The 20,699-nt window shown below is 44.8% G+C and overlaps 2 protein-coding genes across 2 annotated transcripts; both read right to left on the bottom strand.

Annotated features, from left to right (window-relative positions):
* Positions 1-59: 59 nt before the first annotated feature.
* Positions 60-1,303, bottom strand: MTERF4 (mitochondrial transcription termination factor 4). The gene is made up of 3 exons (XM_051626582.1): positions 940-1,303; positions 676-860; positions 60-597 (listed from the first exon to the last, which is right to left on the bottom strand). The coding sequence occupies exons 1-3, from the start codon at positions 1,283-1,285 to the stop codon at positions 265-267; spliced, it is 864 nt and encodes a 287-aa protein (XP_051482542.1). The 5' UTR covers positions 1,286-1,303; the 3' UTR covers positions 60-264.
* Positions 1,304-1,650: 347 nt separating this feature from the next.
* PASK (PAS domain containing serine/threonine kinase) lies at positions 1,651-20,268 on the bottom strand. The gene is made up of 17 exons (XM_051626898.1): positions 20,091-20,268; positions 18,800-19,026; positions 17,699-17,869; positions 16,253-16,393; positions 15,239-15,373; positions 14,287-14,577; positions 13,848-13,947; positions 12,846-13,020; positions 10,136-11,448; positions 9,423-9,604; positions 7,572-7,739; positions 7,027-7,152; positions 6,195-6,329; positions 4,620-4,819; positions 3,630-3,763; positions 2,483-2,629; positions 1,651-2,296 (listed from the first exon to the last, which is right to left on the bottom strand). The coding sequence occupies exons 1-17, from the start codon at positions 20,254-20,256 to the stop codon at positions 2,046-2,048; spliced, it is 4,062 nt and encodes a 1,353-aa protein (XP_051482858.1). The 5' UTR covers positions 20,257-20,268; the 3' UTR covers positions 1,651-2,045.
* Between the last annotated feature and the right edge of the window lie 431 nt (positions 20,269-20,699).

Here is a 20,699-nt window from a genome sequence, read left to right as displayed (position 1 = left end):
AAACACTTTATGGAAACTGGATTTTTCTAAAGTAGTTGGTTAATGAGGAGGAACAAGGGTTACTGTTGTATTCTGATAGATGGGATTTATTGCTGCCCCTCAGAAGGGCCCCACAGAGTCCTGAAGCCACCGTGGCTTATACCTGTGTGGGGTCAAGGCCCAGAGCACCTGTGAGTGCAGTGGGGCCAGAATGGGAGAGTTCAGGCACCCTGGAACCTCACCTCCTCACTCCTGGGCTGGTTTACATCTTTCCGTGTCCAAGCCTTAGTCTTCCTCTGTGTATAGTGCATCTGTGTCCTCTTCTTCCTCCTCCTTCTCCTCTTCTTCTTCCTCCTCCTCTCGAGCCAGCAGCTTCTTGAAGACCTCATACTCCTCCACGGTAGAGCGGGCCAGGCTGGCCAGGAAGTCTTTTTCTGGGAGCTGAAGGACGTCCTTTAGTTTCGGGTTACTGGTTTGGGTCTGGCCTTTGTACGGTGTCTGGTAGAGCCCCCGGCGCTCTAGGAAGATGTGCCGGTTCCTGAGCTCGGCAAAGGGCATTTGGAAAAGCCGGGCCTTTACCATCTCCTTCTGCTGGATCCCCATCCTGAAGTAGGCGTACTGCGGGCGGGACAGGGGTTTTCACGCACAGCCCCGACCCCGCACCCCGCTCCCGGGGCGGGCAGCCCTGCCCCTCACCTGGAAGTGGTGGTGGAGCTGGCGCGGCTCCTCCAGCAGGACGCCGGGGCAGGTCCTCAGCACCTCCTTCAGCTGCTCGGCCGTGAAGAGGCAGCGCTCCCGCAGCAGCCGCACGGCCGCCGCCATCCTCCTCCGGGGCAGGGTGAGGAGCTGGGGGCAGCGGCTCAGCGCCCGCTGCAGCTGCCCTGCGGGCAGGGGGGTGAGCGGGCCGGGAGCTGCCGGGGCCCGGCCCCGCCGCTCCCCCCTACCTCCGTGCTGCCCTACCTCCGTCCAGCCCCAGGCGCCGCAGCTCTCCCGCCCGCTCCCGCAGCCGCTCCGTCGGCATCCGCAGCAGCTCCGGGCTCCGCTCCAGAAGGCCGAGGGCGGCCTCGCTTTTCAGACCCAGCAGCAGCAGCTGCGCCGCCGCCGCCTCCAGGCGCTGGGGCCCGAGCCGGGGCTGCAGCCCCAGGAGCCGCCGGGCGTGCTCCTCGCTGAAACCCATGGCCCGCAGCCCCGCCGCCTCCCCGCAGCCGCGGCACAGCCCGGGAGCGGCGGGGAAGCCGCGGGACACCCAGGCCCAGCCGGGCGGCCAGGCCGCCCGCCCGCAGCCGCGCAGCAGCCGCCCCGCCATGGCCCGGCGCGGGGAGGAGCCGGGGGCCGCCCCGCCGCGCTCCTCCCGCCCCCGCCGCGGGGCCCCGGCCACGCAGGGGCCCGGGAAGGCGGCCGAGCGGGCATTTCCCCGCCGACGAGGTGCGGGGATGGCTGCAGAGCATCCCCTTACCGGTTCAGCTCTCCTGACCCTGCCTCCTCCAGAGTACCGAGGACAAGCTGTGCCTCTCTCACGATTTTAGCTAGTTACTGAATCTGTTTTCTTTCTACTATCTTTGTCTCATCAGCATCTGGGACTGTCGCCCCGGTTACAGAGAGAACTGTGGCCAAAAGAAAAACGGGGAGGGAAAAAACCCTAAATCATGAAATTCTCTTGTTTGTTTTTGAGGCCTCTCTGTGCATGCACCCTGAAGGTGTTCACAAAATCACAGCCAACCTTGGTTGGAAAAGTGCTTCAAGATCACCCAGTCCAACAATTAACCTAAGGTTCATCTCATGTTTATTCATTCACTTTTCAGAAGGAGGGAAACGACATATACAAAGTAAAAAGAGCTAATTAAAAGGTACTCTGAGTTATGAACCAATTTAAAGAACACGTTAAAATGCCTCACAGCTTTAAAAGAACATTTACAAACACCTATTAGTGACAAGCTTTTCCAGAGGGATCCTGCCCAGACAGAGCAGCTCAAAGCTGCCCTGCCCACCCCTTGGTGCTGAGCACTCAAGTCTTTCCACAAGAGAGAAGTAATATCTACCCATCTACAAGAGAGGAGCACTTACAATTAATTCCTCTTGGTTCCTGAGTGACAATCCTTGTCTGGTGATAAGGAGCTATTGTTCCACAGGGCTGAGCCCTGGGAGGAAGGGCAGTGGTGCCCCAGCCCCCAGGAAGGGCACTCCAGAGCTGCTGCAGCTTCCTGGTGGGGCTCTGCACACTCACAGTCAGGAGCATCCAAGGATGGCTCAGTCTCCACAGCTGGGAGCCTGTCTCCATGTGCGTGCTCACCAGAGCTGTTTCTGAATCTGTTGCTTCCTAGGGAGACAGACAACAGTGAGGTGTGAGCAGGGACCTGTCTTCAAACTGAGCACGTTTGGCACCAGCAGGTGACCTGGTGGGAAGTATCTTGCTACCCACAGCTCGGCCTTCTCTGAGAAATCATTCCTGTGTGTTTGGCACACCCTGGGGGTAGGAAAAAAAACGTTCAGAACAACCTCTCACCTGACTCAGGAGAGATGAATACCTCTTCCCAGGTATAGTCCCCCAGGTTCACAGGCTGCTTCAGCCAACCATCCTCTACTAACACGGGGAGGGTGGTGCGCTGCTCTGGGACGGGATGCAAAAGCCCAGCCATGAGATCCATGAGACCTGGGGAGAGACAGAGCTCAGAGGAATGCCTCAGGCTGTATTTTAGGCATGCTGGGAATGCAAGATATGGTTTCTATTCAAAGAATGCAGATTTTCATTACAAATCCTCCCCATTAATCCCTTGTCTTCTACCAGAGTCTTAGTCACACGTGCTGAGCTCTGGGAATGATCTGGGATTTCCAGGTTGTGCAAACAGAGGACTGAGCTCAGAGTTATGACATTGAGGAGGACAGAAGATGAAGCAAATGCCACAGAGGCAACCCTGACTCACAGTCTTGCCCTGCAGTCACCAGGTGTTTGATCTAGGGTTAAAGGTGTCTTTGGGGTTCAAAGAAAGCTTCCAGACTTTACCTGTCAACTGCAGCACCCTGGAGCCTAAGAACCACAGTGCTCCTAAGGACCCCAGAGAACTTGTTAATGAGGATTTCTTTAGCCTGGCATCCAATTAGCTTTTTATACCTCCAACAGCAAACAAAGCCAATGTATTTTTCCTGTGAGGTCAAGCCGTACAATTAATTCAGAAATTATAAATTAACACAATATCATCCATCTCAAAAGTGACATAGCATGGATAGGCAATAGTTCAAGCGAGATAAAACTTGCATTAGAGTCACAGGAGTGACATTACTGATCTTAAAAAGTTCTCTACTAGAGTGAACTTTTCCCATCAGTCATTATTTGGTCTGGTTTTCTCAGGTATAAACCTTCACCAAAGGTTGAAAAGCTGTCAGGTTCAATCATCGTAATAATGGGTGGCCTGGATTTTGAAACTAATCTAACACAGGGCAGATAGCTGTGTTCATCACAGGCATGAACTGCCGACCTCACCTGAAAAGGACACCTTGGACAACTCTGCTTCAGTGAGCAGCTTTTAAAATCATTGTAGAGCACATTTGGAAGCATTTTCCCCAGTCTTGCTCTTCCTTTCAGGAGAATAAACACTGCTTATACTTTCCTCAAGAGATCTGTTTCTTTAGAAAAGCAAACAGGAAAAATTCACCTTTTGACACATGCCAAGGAGGGTTCAGGACAGCTGCCATGGCTTCCTCCAGCTCACAGAAGGGATTCTCTCCAAATACTAGTGTGTAAAGGGTGACACCAAGGGACCACATCTCCAGCTCAGGGCCATGGTACCTAAGCAGAGATAAAAACTCAGACTGCAAACACAGAATTGTTTGCTAAAGAAAGTAAAAAAAAAAAAAGCAGCTGTAGGTCTTATTTCCAGTTTTCAATATAAGAAGTTTGTAAGAATTCTAGTAAGTTTCTCATGTGTTTCTGACAAGCCTGTGTTATCACATTCTCAATGAAAAACAAACAAAAAAGAATGGCCAGCTAGTTTCAGTTGTACTTATAATAGGCACCTAGACTCCTACAAGCATAAGTTGTGTGACAAGGGAACTTAAGCCTCCCCCTTCTCCACCAGAAACCACAACTATCAAGTGAATATTTAAATGGAGGATTAGACACTTCAGTGGAATCCCATTTGCCCCCTCCCAGCCCTTTCAAAACAAAAGTTATTTGGAAATAGAAAAAGGGACAGTTTATTCACACAGTAACAGGCTGAATTCCCAGAGCAGCACTGCTTTGGCTTCCACCTAGCTCCCAGCAGGAACTTCCTCCCCTCCTTGCATAGCTTCTTCCCCCCACCCCAGCAAGAGGAGCTGCCTGAAGGAACCACAAAAACATTTGTGAAATGAGAGCAAAGCAAGGCTTTGCAAAACATCTGACCAGAATAAGAAAGTCTGTTAACAGACTTAGAAACAATTTTGTATGTATTCAAGCCTTTACACATAATTTCTGTCATTGCAGTGCCCTAAAACTCACTGCAGTGCCCAGATGCCCTAGCAGGGCACCAATGGCAAAGCAGCTTGTCTTCTCTATGGTTTTCCAACCGTGACTATTCTGTGACTCTTGTGATCCTAATTCAGCCCTACACCCCCCTGGTTTTGGTGTGATGGACACAAGAATTCCTTGTCAGAGGGTGACGTACGGTTTGCCAGACAGCACTTCTGGAGAGCAGTATTCAATTGTCCCACAAAAGGTATAAAACAATTTGCCAGGTTCCAGGTAGGCAGCTGAACCAAAGTCCACTAATTTAATGGTAAAATCTTCAGCAATGACAATGTTTTCATCCTTGATATCTCTGTGGAGAATATTTCTACAGTGGAGATACCCGACAGCTGAGACAAGCTGGAAGAGGAAGAAAGAGCTCAGTGTTACTACAGAGATGTCCTCCTGGATAGCCTACGTGGCACCAGAGAGTTCCAACAGCCCCATTTGGGCTGGTTTTGACACTCTATCAACAAGATATAGATCCTAATTTTGGTAACTGGAGATGAACCCTGCCAGCATTGCTGCAGTGGGTGTTAAAATGCTCTTGGGGGACTTAAAAAAGCCTTTTCCTTGTTTAGCTCACACAAATCTGCAGGAAGATGGCATGCTCTGATCACAATGTGCTTGGGTTTGTTTTTTTTTGTTACAAGCATCAGAACTTACTGTTACAATCCTGCTGGTGACTCTATTTTTATCCCAGCTTCATTTGGAGGGTCCTTTGATTTCTCCAGAAGGATATTACTGTGTGCCTCTGATACTGCAGGATGACAAAGCACTCAAAAGAGTGATGTTCTGTATAAATAATCTAGTCACTCCTAAATTCCATTCTTCTTTCTGCGTGATTCATGGTGTGGTGCCATCATTAAGAATAGCATCAGAATGATATCACCTTGGAGACAATTGTGATCCTTACCACAATGCATTTGAGAGAGAAAAGCAGATGGCTCAGGGAGAAAAACTTGCTATTTATAATACAAAGCTCCTTCTGCATGGAAATACTGTACAGGTCTGAAGTAACAAAGCACAAGGCTGGCTTAGGAAAAGGGCTTTATCCATCAGGAATCTAAAGGGACCATAGGAGAAAAAAGCTGTTCCTAAATTTCTGGCTAGTTTTGGCATGACCAAGAGGGTGAATTCCTTGAGGACTGCTGTTGTGGTTAACTCACTGAATAAATTCAGCACTTAGGCAGCTTCTGACTCACAGCAAACTACCTTGAGTTATTCTGCATTATGCCACATTAAATTGCAAGATAATGTCTTGATTTTAAATTCCTTAAGAAGAGGAGAGCCCTTTACCCCCAAAACCAATCCAAACCAAACACTGTTCCAAGTGAAAGCATGGCTTTTAGTGAGGCTTGGGGCAATTTCCATGCACTTCCCTCCTCCCAGAAAGGAAATGTGCTACATGAATGGACACCTTGGTCAGAGGGGAGGTGTGCTGCTAGTCACAGCCCAGAGGCAATGGCTCTGCAGGAAATCCTCATATGAAGTGAAGTCCTCTAGAAGTTTCCTTATTCTAGGTTTCAAAGCAAACCTTAAAAAGGTTTCTGCAGGTAGCTCTGCAGTTAGCTAGAAAGCAGCCCTTCAGAACAATGAGGGGAAGTTCTGCAGGTGGTGAGGAAGATGCTGGTTCAGCTGATTAACCAGTCATTCTTTCGAGTGAAATAGGGTCCTGGTTCTTATATGAACCAAATCTTACCTCATGTAGCAACTGCACATTCCCAGCTCTCACCTGTCTGAATATATAGCTTGCTAATGGCTCATCCAAGTTGGGCTGATTATCAATGAATGTGAACAGATCCAGACCAGATCCATGCTTCTCCATCACTAGCTGGAAGAAGTGTTCATTTTCAAAGACATCCAGCACCTATAAAAAACAGGCTTTTAAACAAATGTGCTTTATCCTCAAATGGCCTTTTATCTTTTTTTTTTTTAAAAAAAAAACAAAACACAAACAACAAACAAACACACACACAAAAAACACAACAAGCCCCCCCACAAAAAACCACACACACACACCAAAAACCAAAAAACCACTGCTCTCCTCTTGGAGATTGAATCAATGTATATTCTAATATTTGAAGTCTCATTTCACTGAGCACAAGTGTTTCTTGAAAAGAGAGAATAATTAAAACTGAGAGCAGAATTAAAACCAAGAAGATTTATCTTTCTGGGAAAAAAAAATCTCAACCCAAACCCAACAATGCCATAAGAAAGAAGAGCAATCAAGATTATTTACTGAACTAGCACATGTCCAGATGTGACACTGCACTTCCAAGATGTACTTCTTATCATCTTGAAATAGCACAGAGGCTTTTTTTGTTAGAGTCACACCTCCAGATAAATGTTTACATCAATTGTTTGGGGTAAAGTGTCCCAAAAAGTGATAGTCTGCTGTAACATACCCTCCAAAACAAAAATGGGTATGTAGGTTCCTTTCTATCCTGAAAAAGTAGATTTAATACAAGACACTTCCTCACTCCTGAGGAGGAACAGGAGACACCAAGTATTCAAAGGAACCATCTGATGCAGTTCTAACTGCATCCCCTCAGAGTCCACTGTACCTTAATGATACTGGGGTGCTGCAGCTTCAAAAGGATGGAGATTTCTTGAGTAACTCTCCCCAGGTCAGGATCATCTACCCAGCAGTCCTCAAGCACCCTCTCCTTCCAGATGAACTTGACAACAACCTGCACAGACAACAACATTCAGCATTGCCTGCAAAAATATGGCTTTAAGTGTCTGATAAGTTAATTTCCAGGGAAAATGTTACTGAATGATTACTAGAAGGCCAGAAGCAATGCAAGGTGTATTTGCTTATAGTACCTTTAAACACATTCAAACTAATTTAGTTCTAGATGCACAGAACTGGAAGATCTTTCCTTCCTTTTTATTGATGCTCTGAATTCCAAAAGCTTTGCCAGGCCAGCTCATTTATCATCCCAGTTACAGCAGTGGTGACTTCTGGCACAGGGGTGCAGTGGAAGGAAATGAGACCTTTCTCCATGCAGAGAAACACCAGAGCTTGACCCTCAACACCCAGAATACTTCTGATTTCAGTTTTCAGCCTAAATCATTATTGCAATGAGATCTAAAAGAAATATTTAACCTCCTGGTGATCTTGCTTGTCCCTGGCAGTCCAGACAAAGCCAAAAGATCCTTTGCCAATAAGACTGAGAGTGGTATAATTTTTTGCATATTCTCCCTCACATGCCCTTAATCCTTCAAGTTCTTCAGCTCTTCGGGAATTCTCAAAAAGGGAAGTAGATCTGATGGCCTAGGTACAGGTAAAAAAAACAAAAACCAAGAAAAAAATTAAGCAAGCCACAGAATCAGGTTTATAAAACCACGTAAACACTGAAAAGAAAGTATAAATCTGCAAGCCCAAAGGAGTGATCTTTGGTTTTGTCAGCAAGAACTGTATGTTGATGTGACCATCACCATACCAGACAGGTTAACTCAAACAGTCATCACTCAGCAGCTACAATTACTGCTTAATGAAAACAGAAGCATCTGCACCTTAGAGGCTCACAGAAAATTCTCTGTGCAAGTAGGAAAATGAACTCATTGTGATCTATCACCAAATGGTCATTTTACTTCATTAATAAAAAGCTGGTTACTTGCAATGCTGTAATTTTTCCAGGCAAGTGTATTCGAGATGGACAGAACTAAAAAGGTGCTTCTTGAAGCCCTGTCTATAAATTTAGCAATGTCTGTTTGCCTCACTAACCTAAAAAGGGCTGGTATATAAAAGATATTCAATTCCCAGTGTTTACCACACTTTCTGGTAAGACAGTGTTTCAGTTCTGTAGGTTGGTCTCTTGGCAGACACGAAGTGGGAACAAGTTCAAGGCAAATCTGCTTTAGTTTTAACACCCCAGTAAAATCCCCAGTAGAGAAACATCACCTGCCTTCCTACCAAGGCCTGTGACACTGCACGAGAAATTAAACACAAGAGCTTTTCTTGCTCTCAGGATGGGGCTTAGGGTTGTTTGTCTCTGCAATTATCATCTTTCTCCACCACAGATGGTATCTACAAGGACATGATATCAGAACATCTTTATGACATTAACAGTATTCCATAGTGAGAGGGAACACAGCAAATCTCAAGGAGGCATTTGTTTGGAACAGCAAAATTTGGAATTATACATAAAATGATCAGAACTGCTTGTATTTTGACATAGATGTGCATGTACATGGGAGATGATTTTCTAAAAGGAAAAAAAAAGAGCCCCCTTATTCCTCAGTTCTCAAAGGTCTCATAAAAAATACCTCAAATAGCAAGTTTTGCCAATAGCCAAGCTTTTTAAATATCTACATTATCTCCCAGCTCACTGATTAAAGGTGAGGCAGGGGAGGAAAACTGCAGGACTGATCCACAGTACATTTCAGCAGCTCCTCAGAGCCTCTTGTAGCTTGGATGTCTCATCACCAAAAACATGTTACACATGTGGTGCCTAAATATCTGTGTACTTCTCTGTTAAATTCATCATAAAATCCAGCTATGGTAACACCTAGGGAATGCATACATGTACTCAAGGAACCCAGAAGGTGACCACTATCTGTTTCAAGTGATCAAAGACAGTATTTTCCTCTACAGCCTTGGTTGAAGTACTGTCAATTTTACATCCCACAACTAACTAAAAAGCAGTTTTATCACCCTGATGGAAGCCTCTATTGTAGATGCACTTAAACCAGTTAAAGAACAATTTTAAAACAAGTGCTTTCATTGTTCAGACTAGAAAGATAACTACACAAAGCCAAACACAGACTACCAGAACTACTGCCAAATAGCAATTTAAAACATTTATTTTGACATAAAAAGAGGGAAACAAAAAAACCAGCAATATCCACCCACTACCTCATGACATTATTTGAATTCTACAAACTTTCCTACTTCAGCTTAACAGGGAAACAAGGAGAGAAATGCTCAACGTTATACAATGGTAGGATTTCTTACTTCTCCAAGACTCTGTGTAGAAAGATCTGCAGAAGACTGGGCAGAGCTTGCTAGACTGGAGAGCAAAAGCTGAGTATTTGCTGCAGTTTCTTTCTGGCACTGTAGAAGGTCTTTCATCACCCAGACACAGAAAAGTATGGCAGGGTCCTGCAGCTCTACACGTTTCACTTCAAAGAGTACACCTGTAGAAATGAGGGAGGAAGTTACAATGGTAAAATGCAACTTCAGTGTTGAATGAGACTGCAGACAATTTAGGACAAAATCCTGAGCTCTTAAAGTTAACTCCTCCATTATTTATTTGGGGAGCACCTACTCAACAAGGAACCAGAGAGAGTGACAAATGTAGAGTTATTGTAGAGATCCTTGGTGGCTACATCCATATTCATCATCAATTTACATTTAAGTTTTACAATGGAGCTTATAGTTTATGTTCAGAAGAGTTACTAAGTTCAAACCTTTAATTGTGTTTTAATAATATGTCTGACTATTCAGTCTGGACTAATTTCATAGTAACTTTATGTTTTATACCACTTGCTTTTCCAATGCCCTCTAAGTAAACATAAATACCATTTTTTTTGCTAGATGCTAGAGCTTTTCCCTTCCTTTGCCACTTGTGAGCTTCTCACCAGAACTGGCTACCTTCTGCAAAAATGTGGGTGAAAAAGACCATTCCAGTGAGAGTTTTGGGAACTGAAGAAATAGGTTTAACTTACTTAACTGTGAACCATCTCTGTGACAGCAATTCCCAGCATAGCTGCCTTCCAGAATCTCCAAGGTCAAAGGAGCTGCTGGATTCAGCCTTTCTTCTTGTTTCACTGGGGTTGATGTTATTTTTATCTCCATATTTTGCTGCCCATGCAACAGACAGTCTTCTTCAGGACTACCTTTGCTTTTCAGGGGGTCTCTCTTGATGTTGTCCCTTGGAGTCTCTACAAGAGTTTTAGGCTTCTCAAGAAATGCTTTGGAGGATTCTTCTGAGTTTTCTAACTGCCTTGGGGAGGCCAGCAATACAAAACCATCTTCTATGGTAACACCATTCACCAGTTGCCCTCCTTGCCCAGTTGAAAGGGCATTCTTTTTCTGAGCTGGCATATTGTCTCCAGCCCAGTCCACTGTATTAGAGGAGGATGTTCCAAGAGCTGCAGTAATACCCAAACAATTGTTTGAGTTCCCCTTGGCACCAATATCCAGATCCAGTACTTCAAGACCAGAGCAAATACAGTTCAGCTCAGTGTCTAACTCTGTAACATCTTCAGAGGGTGTGGCAACTCCTGGTGCAGAAGCTCTGCAACCCATTTTATTTCCAGAGCAAACATCATGGATTGTGATTCTTCCATTTGCAAGGAAGGATGAAGCATCATTTAGCAGGCAGTTTTCACTGACAAGGGGCTCAAGGCTGGAATGTTTTGCATCACACACAAGGTTTGTTTTTGACAAGTGCCCTGTCACCATCTGGCTGTGAAAGTCCTGTCTGCAGTCCAGCGTTCTCCCAGAACATGGCTCATCCATGGTTGGTGTTCCAGGTGAGTTACAAGTAAAAACAGAAGGTGGCTTAATGGGGCCATGGGATGCAGGGTCTAGCTTGTCTTCTAGCCTAGAACAAACAGGTGACCAGGCAATATTTACTGAAGAAGCCTGCCCCCAGGCATCAGGGGACTGCTGATGCTCCAGCATTTCATGTGGTAACTTACAGATCTGCTGACAATTTAATTCCTTCAGGTCTTGATGAGGAACTTGTAATTGGTTAGGCAAGATATTAGTCTCACTGGCATTTTGAGTCTCAGATGCACCAGACTCTGCACTATCACTGCTTCTTGCTGGAATTTTCATGTTCTGACCTAAATCAAACTGTTCTGAATCATATGGTGTGGGAGAGAGCCTTGCAGAGAGAATCTTCTGAGAATTATTCAATCCTGAAGTTTCCACTGCTCTGCACTGTTCTACTGCTGGGATTCTGTCAAGGCAGGTCCCAGGGGAAGGCTCTCCACAGTGGGCTGGCAGCCCCTTGGTACCAATCCTGTCTCCACTGCAAGAATTCACAGTTATTAGTAATGTCATGATGACAAAAGAATGAGAAAACCATCATACTGTAGGCTGCCCACTCTTCCATTACTATGGTCACTTTTTAAAACCTTCACTAATTGTTTTTTATATAAGTTTTAAAGGAAAACAGAGAAAGCTGTTGGCACAGGCATCCAAAATCCTAACAAATTCCATCTTGACCAAAGAAGAGCAGGTACACTTGAATGGCACTCTTCCCCTATGGAATACTTCCTTCTCCAGCTTAATTTCTAAATGTGTATCATACACCACTTGGCACCACAAAAAGCCAATGCATGTGGCAGGACACTTCCAGTCCTGAGAACAGAAGATCCCCTGTCTGTCCAACAGAGGATGGATGTGCCCATCCACAGAATCACAGACTGGCTTGGGTTGGAAGAGACCTTAAAGATCATCCAGCTCCAACCCCCTGCATAGGCAGGGACACCTCCCACCAGCCCAGGTTGCTCCAAGCCCCATCCAACCTGCCCTTCATCACTGCCAGGGATGGGGCAGCCACAGCTTCCCTGGGCAACCTGGGCCAGGGTCTCACCACCCTCATAGTGAAGAATTCCCTCCTAATGTCTAATCTGCCAATTTAACCATAGTTCACTGAAACCCACAGTACACAAGGTGTTTTACAAACATATCTATAAGTAAAAATGCAGCAGAGCATTTAAATTCCAAGTATGGTATGAGAGACATAAACCCAGGAGTACAAAGAAACAATGAGATTATCAGTCTCCCTAAAAAGCAGCAAGGACTGTGCTGTAATAGTCTATTTATTAAAAAGGGTAATAAATATTTTCTGAGTGTTAGAATTGTTAATGTAGAAGGCTTAAAATTTGACTTAAGATAAATCATGTGCATCATACAGGTATTTGTGTGGAATTTTCTAACATTGGAACAGAAAAAAGACTGAGAAAAGTACAGTAATAGTAACTCAGGACTCCAGTAACACAGTCTCCTGTTTTAACGTATGACCTGACAGTTACACACTTAAAATTAACTCCAGGGAACCTGAGTTGAGTACAACACGAGCTGGTGGGTACCCTGGAAGGAGATGGACATCCACTGTTTCTGATCTAGCAAAGATAAAGCCTAATCACCTCCCCTAGCCTGGGGGAAGCATTTGGTCCCCATTAGAGATGGAACTCCTGTCACTTTACAGTTGTGGGCTGTATAGATCTAAACAAAAATCTAAGGCAGGCAAAACTCAACCTGTCTTGCGAATAGAACTCAGATTCTAAAGAGAGCAAAGTGCTGAAGACCCTTGTTGTACCTTTTCACAGACATCACTGAAGTGAAAACACAGGTTTTGCTGGTGGCTACCATCACAGCCCTTCATTTTGCACAGTGAATATACAGTCATGAAATGCCTACCTATTAGAGGGTGTAGATGCCACCTCAGGAGGTGAGGGAGTAGAAAAGAAACTGGTCCCATTCTTTTGTTTAATCTCATCATATATTAATTTGTCTTCTTTGTGTCTTCTTTCCAATTTCTGCTCTTCATCTTTTGAGAGAAGGCTTGCTAAAGATGCAGCCAAGAAGCTGCTGTCTGCACCAAACAAGAAAAAACCCAACAAAACAGACCAAATTAACCTTGTATGTTTAGGCTTTGGAAATGACAGTGATTAAAAACAATCTTGGAACTTCCTTGGTCTGTCTCATTCCTAAGGAATTAAGTATAAAAGACTTGATTAAGGCAAAGTGGTCCAAACATTAGGACTCCACACTACTTTGGCCTGTTCTCTCTGTTTTGGACAAAGCTAGCTGGAAAGACAGATTTGGAGAGATGAGACTTCCTTGCTTCTGTTTATTCCCATTGTGCTCAGGGAAACATGATTTTGATAAATTCTTTGTAGATGCAGTGAACTGCATCAGGGAAAGATGGGATGCCTCCTACCTGAAACAGCACAGCAACATAGCATCGAATACTAGGCAGCAACGTGAGCCAATTCAGAAGAATATGATAATTTTTCCTTAAAATATTAGTCTCAAGTATCTCCAGCTCTGCTGCAATACTGTCCCAAAAGCTGTCTTTTATACATCATAAAATACTCAAGAGATCCTAAGAAGGCAGGGAGGGGAAGGGACGTATTAATTAAGCACAAAGTACTCTCTGTTGATGGTGCAATTTGCAACTTGGATATTCAGTTTCATCTTCTTAGCAACAAAGAGAGAAGCACAACCTTAGGTGAACAATTCTGTTCACCTTAGGTTATAATGGAGACCCAGTTTAAAAGCTGCATGGAGGAACATTGCTTTTACAAAGCATGTTCCCATGTTCCCAGGCAAATCTGGTGTCATTATTGGTTTCATCTTTGTACCAGCAGCCAGAGCCAGTTGTATGGCAGGCAGGAGCATCTTCAAAGAGGCACTCACCCTCTGTCCCCGTGGAGTTGTCAAGAGGAGATAATGGCAAAGAACAGTCACTGCTTCTCTGCATGTTGTTATAGAAACCAGGGATCAGGAATGTGATGTTCTAAAACACAGAAGGAAACCTTATGAAGCCAAGGTGACTCTCACAGGTTGGGGGGAAAGGGGAACAATCCTGACTTGCATGGATAGCCAGCCAAAAGCCACCCCCAGGACTGAAGGAGAACTTGCTTTTGGCTACCTGAAATCCATACAAGATCCTCAGCACCACAAGACTTAGCAATTCCAGCAAGGGAATTGGCATATCAACCCACAACTCCATCACCAAACACACAGAACACTCAGGGTTTGTGACAGACAGAAATGTCAAAGACAGCTTAGAACTGCACTGGATCCGCTGCCAGACACAGGATTCTTTGGGGAGGGATTAAAACTCCTGTCTTACCTTTCCCACCAGTTCCTTCTTTTCATAGCCAAAGAGCATCAAAGCAAAGCTATCCTTGATACCACAGATGGTTCCATCTGATTGGACAGTGATAAGACCACTGATGGTGCAGAAAACCACAACTGTGGCAGAGTAATGGTAGCCTGGGGAAGAGCCCCCTCGTGTTGTCTGTGGAACATCTTCCTGCACTGCTGCTTGGTCCTCTTCCAGAAGGCCTACTTGCAGCTTCAAACTGAGAGGAAACATGTTACCCTCTCTGGATCTGCCTACAGCTCGCTGGATCCTGAGATTCTAAATGAAAACAAAACCAAAACAAACAGAAAACCTCTAACTAACCAAATGTTTCACTATTACTTCAGTATTCAAATGACACAGGAGCATTCTCAGGAAAAAAGGGCAGGAAAAGCAACATGAACCAATCCTGTGAATATCAAAATGACTCAAGGGTGGTTTTCTAAGGATTGGGAATCCAGTGATGAACACTTGTATGAACATCCTGATGATTAAGACCAGGAACAGCCATGCTGCAGCTTTTCAGCAACTAAGGTATTAATAAGGCTTCTTTCAACTCTGTGGCTCCCTGTTTTCATGGCATTTGCAAGATCTGGGGATTCATTAGACTCTCACCCCTCAGACAGACATGACTGGACCCTGCTACAGAATTCAAAGGGATTTTAAGGAGCTGCCAGAGAGAGCCTGGTTTCTTAAAAAGCCAGGATTGGAGAAAAGTGTCTTTCACCAGGACAGATGCCACAGTGAGAGGCTCAAGCTTGGTCTCATTCCTAGTCAGGAAATATTCATACAGTAGATCCAAAAATAAGCATCATGCCCATTCTGGGGGACTTATGCTTCTCTCTGAAGAGGTTTTCTTCTGTTATAGAAGGGGGGAAAAGAGTGTGCATCCATGTTCCAAATGGGAAGGGTATGGAAGAACATGGTGCTCATACTGTACCTCTGGGATTTTTTTTCCTAGAGTCGGGATCTGTACAGAAGGAATCAGGTCCTTTATGTGGAGCCCAATTACCTCTTCCAGTGCTGGGTAGCCATGAAGATGGGCAAAAAGGAGGTCACATGATGTAATCTCTCCCTTGGGAAGAAAATGTACAGGACTATTTTAATTTTAGCATTTTAGCCAACAGTCCACTCAGTCCTTTTAACAACAGCTTCTGCAAATGGCAGGAAGTTTCATCCTGCAGTCTCTTTGTGGATACAGCCACCTCAGTGAGAGCAGACATGGCATAATGCAATACTTCTCCAACAGTACTGTGCAGAGAGCTTGCCTTTTGCCATGGAGGAGAAGCAGGGGAGTCCAACACTCCTCACAGAACTTTCCCACAGCAAGCTGATCCCTTCACACTGGCATCCCTGCCACGAATAACCAACCCCCTGCCAACCCCTCATTGTTCAAGTCTCAGATATCCCCAGGGAGCAGTCAGTAACTTGTGGAATAGGTAAAGCTGAGCCACATGGGAGATCCATGCACAGTCCCAACAGTGTTTTGCTCTTCCCCATGTTGAAGTTTGTTTTTCTTTTGGGTTGAAATAAAGCCCAGTGTTGTAACAAAAAGACAGCCAGGGCCAAATCAAGTTTTGTTGAGTTTCCTCTGGTTTCTGGATATGGTTTCAGCTGTAGTGTGATGTTGGAGGAAAAAGAGAAAATCAAGATTGGGAAGCTGTGGAAGCTCCATCCCTGGAAGTGCTGAAGGGCAGGTTGGATGGGGCTTTGAGCAGCCTGGGCTGGTGGGAGGTGTCCCTGCCCATGCAGGGGGTTGGATCTGGATGATCATTAAGCTCCCTTCCAACCCAAACCAGTCTGTGATCCTGTGTGCAGTCCTGGTTTGGGGCAGTGCTATGGACACACTTCAAGCTCACAGAGAACCACATGCCTACCCTGGCTTTGGGACAGGTTTCATTTGCACAAACTCTCCCAAACTGCAGTCTCATTTGACAATTAGGAAAACACTCACATCAACCCTGAAGGAAACAGAAGCTGAAAGTCTTTCCACTGGTTCCAGCACAACCACACAGCAGTGGTTGTCCTTGCTTCTTATTTCCCTCAACCAGACTGAGACAGGGATCTTCTCTTGCAGATGGCCAATAACATCCACCTTTCCATAGGATACAGAGGTATTAATAATTTACTCCAAGAATTTCAAACAAGAAGAAGACACTGAGCCAAGATACCTCCCCAGCATTGTTAAAAAAAAAAACGCTTTGCATCTTGATTACTTACTAATTTGTGATTAGCAGAAACAGAGTTTTAATACACATATGAAAAGGTTTGCAAATAATGCACAGATCACACACAAAATAAATGTCATTGTTGCTTTTGTGTCTTCCCCTCACAGCCTCAGGAAGACTCAAGGCATTTCCTTCAGCATAATCAAAGCGATCATCTCACACCTTGCACTCAAGAGAAGTGCCTTTCAGGGATGCTTTATCTAGGAGATCTCCCATGGTACTAATGACTACTCTACATTAGTAACAGGTCTTATTTTCTGCTGCAAAAATAGCAGCATCACTTCTTCTGGGAGGAGATCCTTCTCCAATGAGAAGATAGTTCATTATTTTATAACCTGCAGCCTTCCTATCAAGCCTTTTATCATTTTTTTGTGTGATCTTGACAGAATGGGTTTATGAATTATACAGTGACTCTTATAAAATATTTGGAATTGTTTAGAATGAGTGCCTTTCTCAGACATTTAATTTTAGTTGTGGGTTTCATTGACTCAAATTTCAGTATTTGTTTTCCCTGCATCCAACTGAGGATTCAGGAATCTTAAGCTCTGAGGTGCTGAGACAATTTCAGTGCAAAAATAACACACCAGGAAGAAGAGGAGCTCATTTTCCAAATATTTTCTAGTGATAGCAGAAACATTTCTCATGCAAGTCTCTTATGAACAACTCCACTATAGGCAAAAAAATCAATTCCATTCTTATGCACCAACTGGGCTGTTTGGCACAGACATCTTACAGTATTTGACTGACTTGTCACTCTATAATATCCACAATGCAATTTAAGATAATTTCAAAAATATTTTAAAAGATCAGACAATTGGGAACTTTTCCCTAGTAGGTTTTTTTCCATGTTAAGCAATTATATATTTTTTTAAACTAAACTAATGTCCTTTAACTTCTGATTTGGTCAAGCTGGCAGTTGCAAGGCTCTCCCAGGTGCCTCCCAAATCATCTCTTGCCCTTTGAATTCCCACACCTGCAAACTTTCAAACAGACCTAAAAATGGCATAATTGCCAAATGCCCACAAAGGTAAAGATATCAGGACATTATATTAAAAATTTAAAAAAAAACCCAACAACAACCCTAAAACCTCAAACAAAATCCTACAAAACCACTGTACAAGGTAAAGAATATTTGCTTAAATAAAGAATATTTGCTTAAACATTTCACATACCACAGTTGCTGAAATCACCAAAGGATGCTCATCAGTTCCTATGTTCTCCTCACCCACAGCTTTCCATACCTCTTGACTGGATTTGCATATCAAGTGGGACAGCTTTTGACCAATGAGTTCCTGACTCCTGCACCCAAACAGCTGGCAGGCTTTGTCATTAGCCACTAGGATCTAGAAAAGCAGGGGGAAAAAAAACACCCCAAACACCAAAAACAAAGAAAAAAAACATGTCAGTTTTCTTACTAAATCATCACCTGCTCAGGTTGTTGCTTTAATCTCTTATAATATCCCTTCCTTCTCCTGGGAATAGAGTGGCTCTTTTAATTGCTGACATCTATAAGAGAAGTTCACTAAAGCTTCTTTTTCTAGGACATCTTTGCCCACATTTCTTCTTGGTCAAGAGGGTTTGAGACATGGCCTTTCTTTTAGGATTCCTGCTCTCTTCTAGCCCCCTACCCACTCCAGTCCCGTGTGTCATTTAATTAATTACATCCACAGAGGCAAAACAAACAAGTTGCATTTGAAAGCAAACCCTGGGCAGTCCACAAGATTTTACCCACCCCAAAGGCATGCAGTCCTCACACCAGTCACTGGCACTCTTAAGCCTATGTGACAGCCCAAGTCAGGATTAAATGCCTGGAAGATGGGCAAACCAAACTAAAAATGGCACAGCTCTTTGAATTTTCATATTCATGGTTACTCTCAGGACACAACCAGAGAAATTCTGCCCATGCATATTCAGTGGGGCAGAGAGAGAGATTGTGCCACCACAAACCCATCCCACCCAGGCTTGGCACTTAACAAGACAGAAGGCTTGAAGCACATTCTGCTTTTCCTCTCTTCCCTCATGCCACTTGACAGCTGCATTCTTCTTTAGTCCCTAATCCTGTTTGAAAAAAAAAGACTCAAGACATCCATCCTTCCACTGTTGTCCTGTGTGCTTTGCTAACTACAACCTGCAATGGAAATAAACAAGTTGTCAGTCTTTAGAAGACTGCTGAGCTTGAGCAGGCTATAAAATGCCTTCATTGACTGCAGATACATGCAAGAGTAACAGGCACAACCTAAGTCTGACAGTTTGGGAGCTACTGCTGCAAATACCTCTGTTGTGTTGGCATCCACAGTGAGGATGGCTTTGTTTTGGTTCCGTGCAGGGAGGTGCTGGCTGGATTCCTCCACAGCCAGGGGATGCAAAAAGGAGCAAGGAGAACTTCCAATGGAAGTGGAGAGAGAGGCAGAATCCCACTGAGCTCCAGAGTGAGCAGTTTTGCTCATACAAATGTTATGAGCTGTCAGTGAAGACAAACAGTAGGAGCTCCATTTCTCCCCTGTGAGAAGATAAAGATGGGCTATTGCTGCAAGGAGTATTACAGGAATGCATACAAAAAATTGTCAGCTGAGGGAACTGTCAAGTAATCCCCAAATATATGCTTCTAGATTCATAAAGAAATCACAAGGAAATAAAATCAGTAAAACTAAAGAAAGCAGAAATAATACCAGTAAACATATCCTTCTGAATCACAGAACAATTAAACTCAGCCTGCAGGCTAGAAAAAAAAATGGCCAATATGCATAAGGTTCAACCAGATGAGTCAACTTTTATTTTTCACTTTAAAAAGTTTAAAAGGTTTTGAAGTCTCTTAAGTTAAAATTGAAACTGTCATTAAATGTAATTACAGTAAGTCTTCAAGCCCTCATTAAATACTGCATTAGTCAGAAGCCACTTAATTAACTGTTCACAAGATGTGGCATTGGAATACCTGTGCCAACCTTTTATGTTAGGCAATGCCAAATGATTCTACTAAAATGTTCAAAACTTCTGCCTGGAAAAAAAACCCTTTCCCCAGGAAGTGACATCAGCAGCCAAATGCCATCACTCCACTCCCAAAACAGAAAGCAGCTCTGGTGGTTTAGCAGGGCTAGAAGCAGCATCATGAACAAGTCATCACAAGGACACCTCTTGCGTATCTGCACCACATACAGTTATGAAAATGCTCACCATGGTAAAACCTGCAGAAGCGTATCTGGATGCACTGTCAACTGCAAAGTTCCTCCCCTCCTTACAGAATCCAGTAAAACAACATTTTTCTCCCCATTTGGAAAAGTTTCACTTGCTAGATAATAATACAAGGTAGCAGGGTGGTCAAATGGCAGCCAATAAAGGTTGCCTGGGGACGAGAGCAGAACACCTCAGCAGCACCTCCTCCCCAGTAAACTCTCCCCACCTGCAGTGATTTATGGCTCAGGTGCTTATTGCACAGGTGCTTTCTGGCAGCTACTTATTGCTATCACCTGTAAGCTGGAGGAAGGGGAGGAGGAAGATCTGAAACCAGCTGAAACACATCAGCCTCACTCAAGACACAGGAACACAACCTGAAAGGACAGTGCTCACCAGGCAGAGAGACTCTCAGCCGGCAGAGTCCAGAGAGCTGCCTTCTCCTGCTGGCCCGGGGGTAGGATCTACTGAACTTATCAGAGTCATTCCAGTGGGCAAGGACCGAGCTTCCTGATGAGGGCACAAGACCCCCTTTGGAGGGGCTAAAGGCCTGGGCTGCCATGCTCACATCCTGGTTGCCACACCACGCCTAGGGAGCCAGCACCTGCAACAGGAACACAGGGAACTCAGTCAGCCTCGGAGCCGGGCACTGTGGCTCAGCCCCTGGCAGCATCGCTGCCTTCTAACCCCAAGTCACAGCCAGACTGCCTCTCCTGTCTGTCCGCAGCAGCATTCGGGCTGCGTTTTTAAAACAGCGGTGACTCTCTTTACCCCACCCTGGTGCTACAGGATACCTGTGACTGACAGCACTCCTCCCTCTTATTGGTGTTAAGAGCTACCGAGCCCCCCAGCCGCCACTCCCTCCCCACTCCTGGGCTCGCTTTATAAGCAAAACCTTGGCCAGTTTGGGAAGCGATTCCCAGTTTGGAGCCAGCAAGGGCAGCAACAGCTTCCTTCCCACCGAGGGTACTGCCCCCCCTCCCCCCCCCACCTCCCCGAGGCTGC

The sequence above is a fragment of the Apus apus genome, chromosome 8 (assembly GCF_020740795.1).
Source record: "Apus apus isolate bApuApu2 chromosome 8, bApuApu2.pri.cur, whole genome shotgun sequence".
NCBI classification, from domain to species: Eukaryota; Metazoa; Chordata; class Aves; order Apodiformes; family Apodidae; genus Apus; species Apus apus.
The sequence above is the reverse complement of the archived record's forward strand: the minus strand, read 5'-3'. Positions and strand labels throughout refer to the sequence as shown.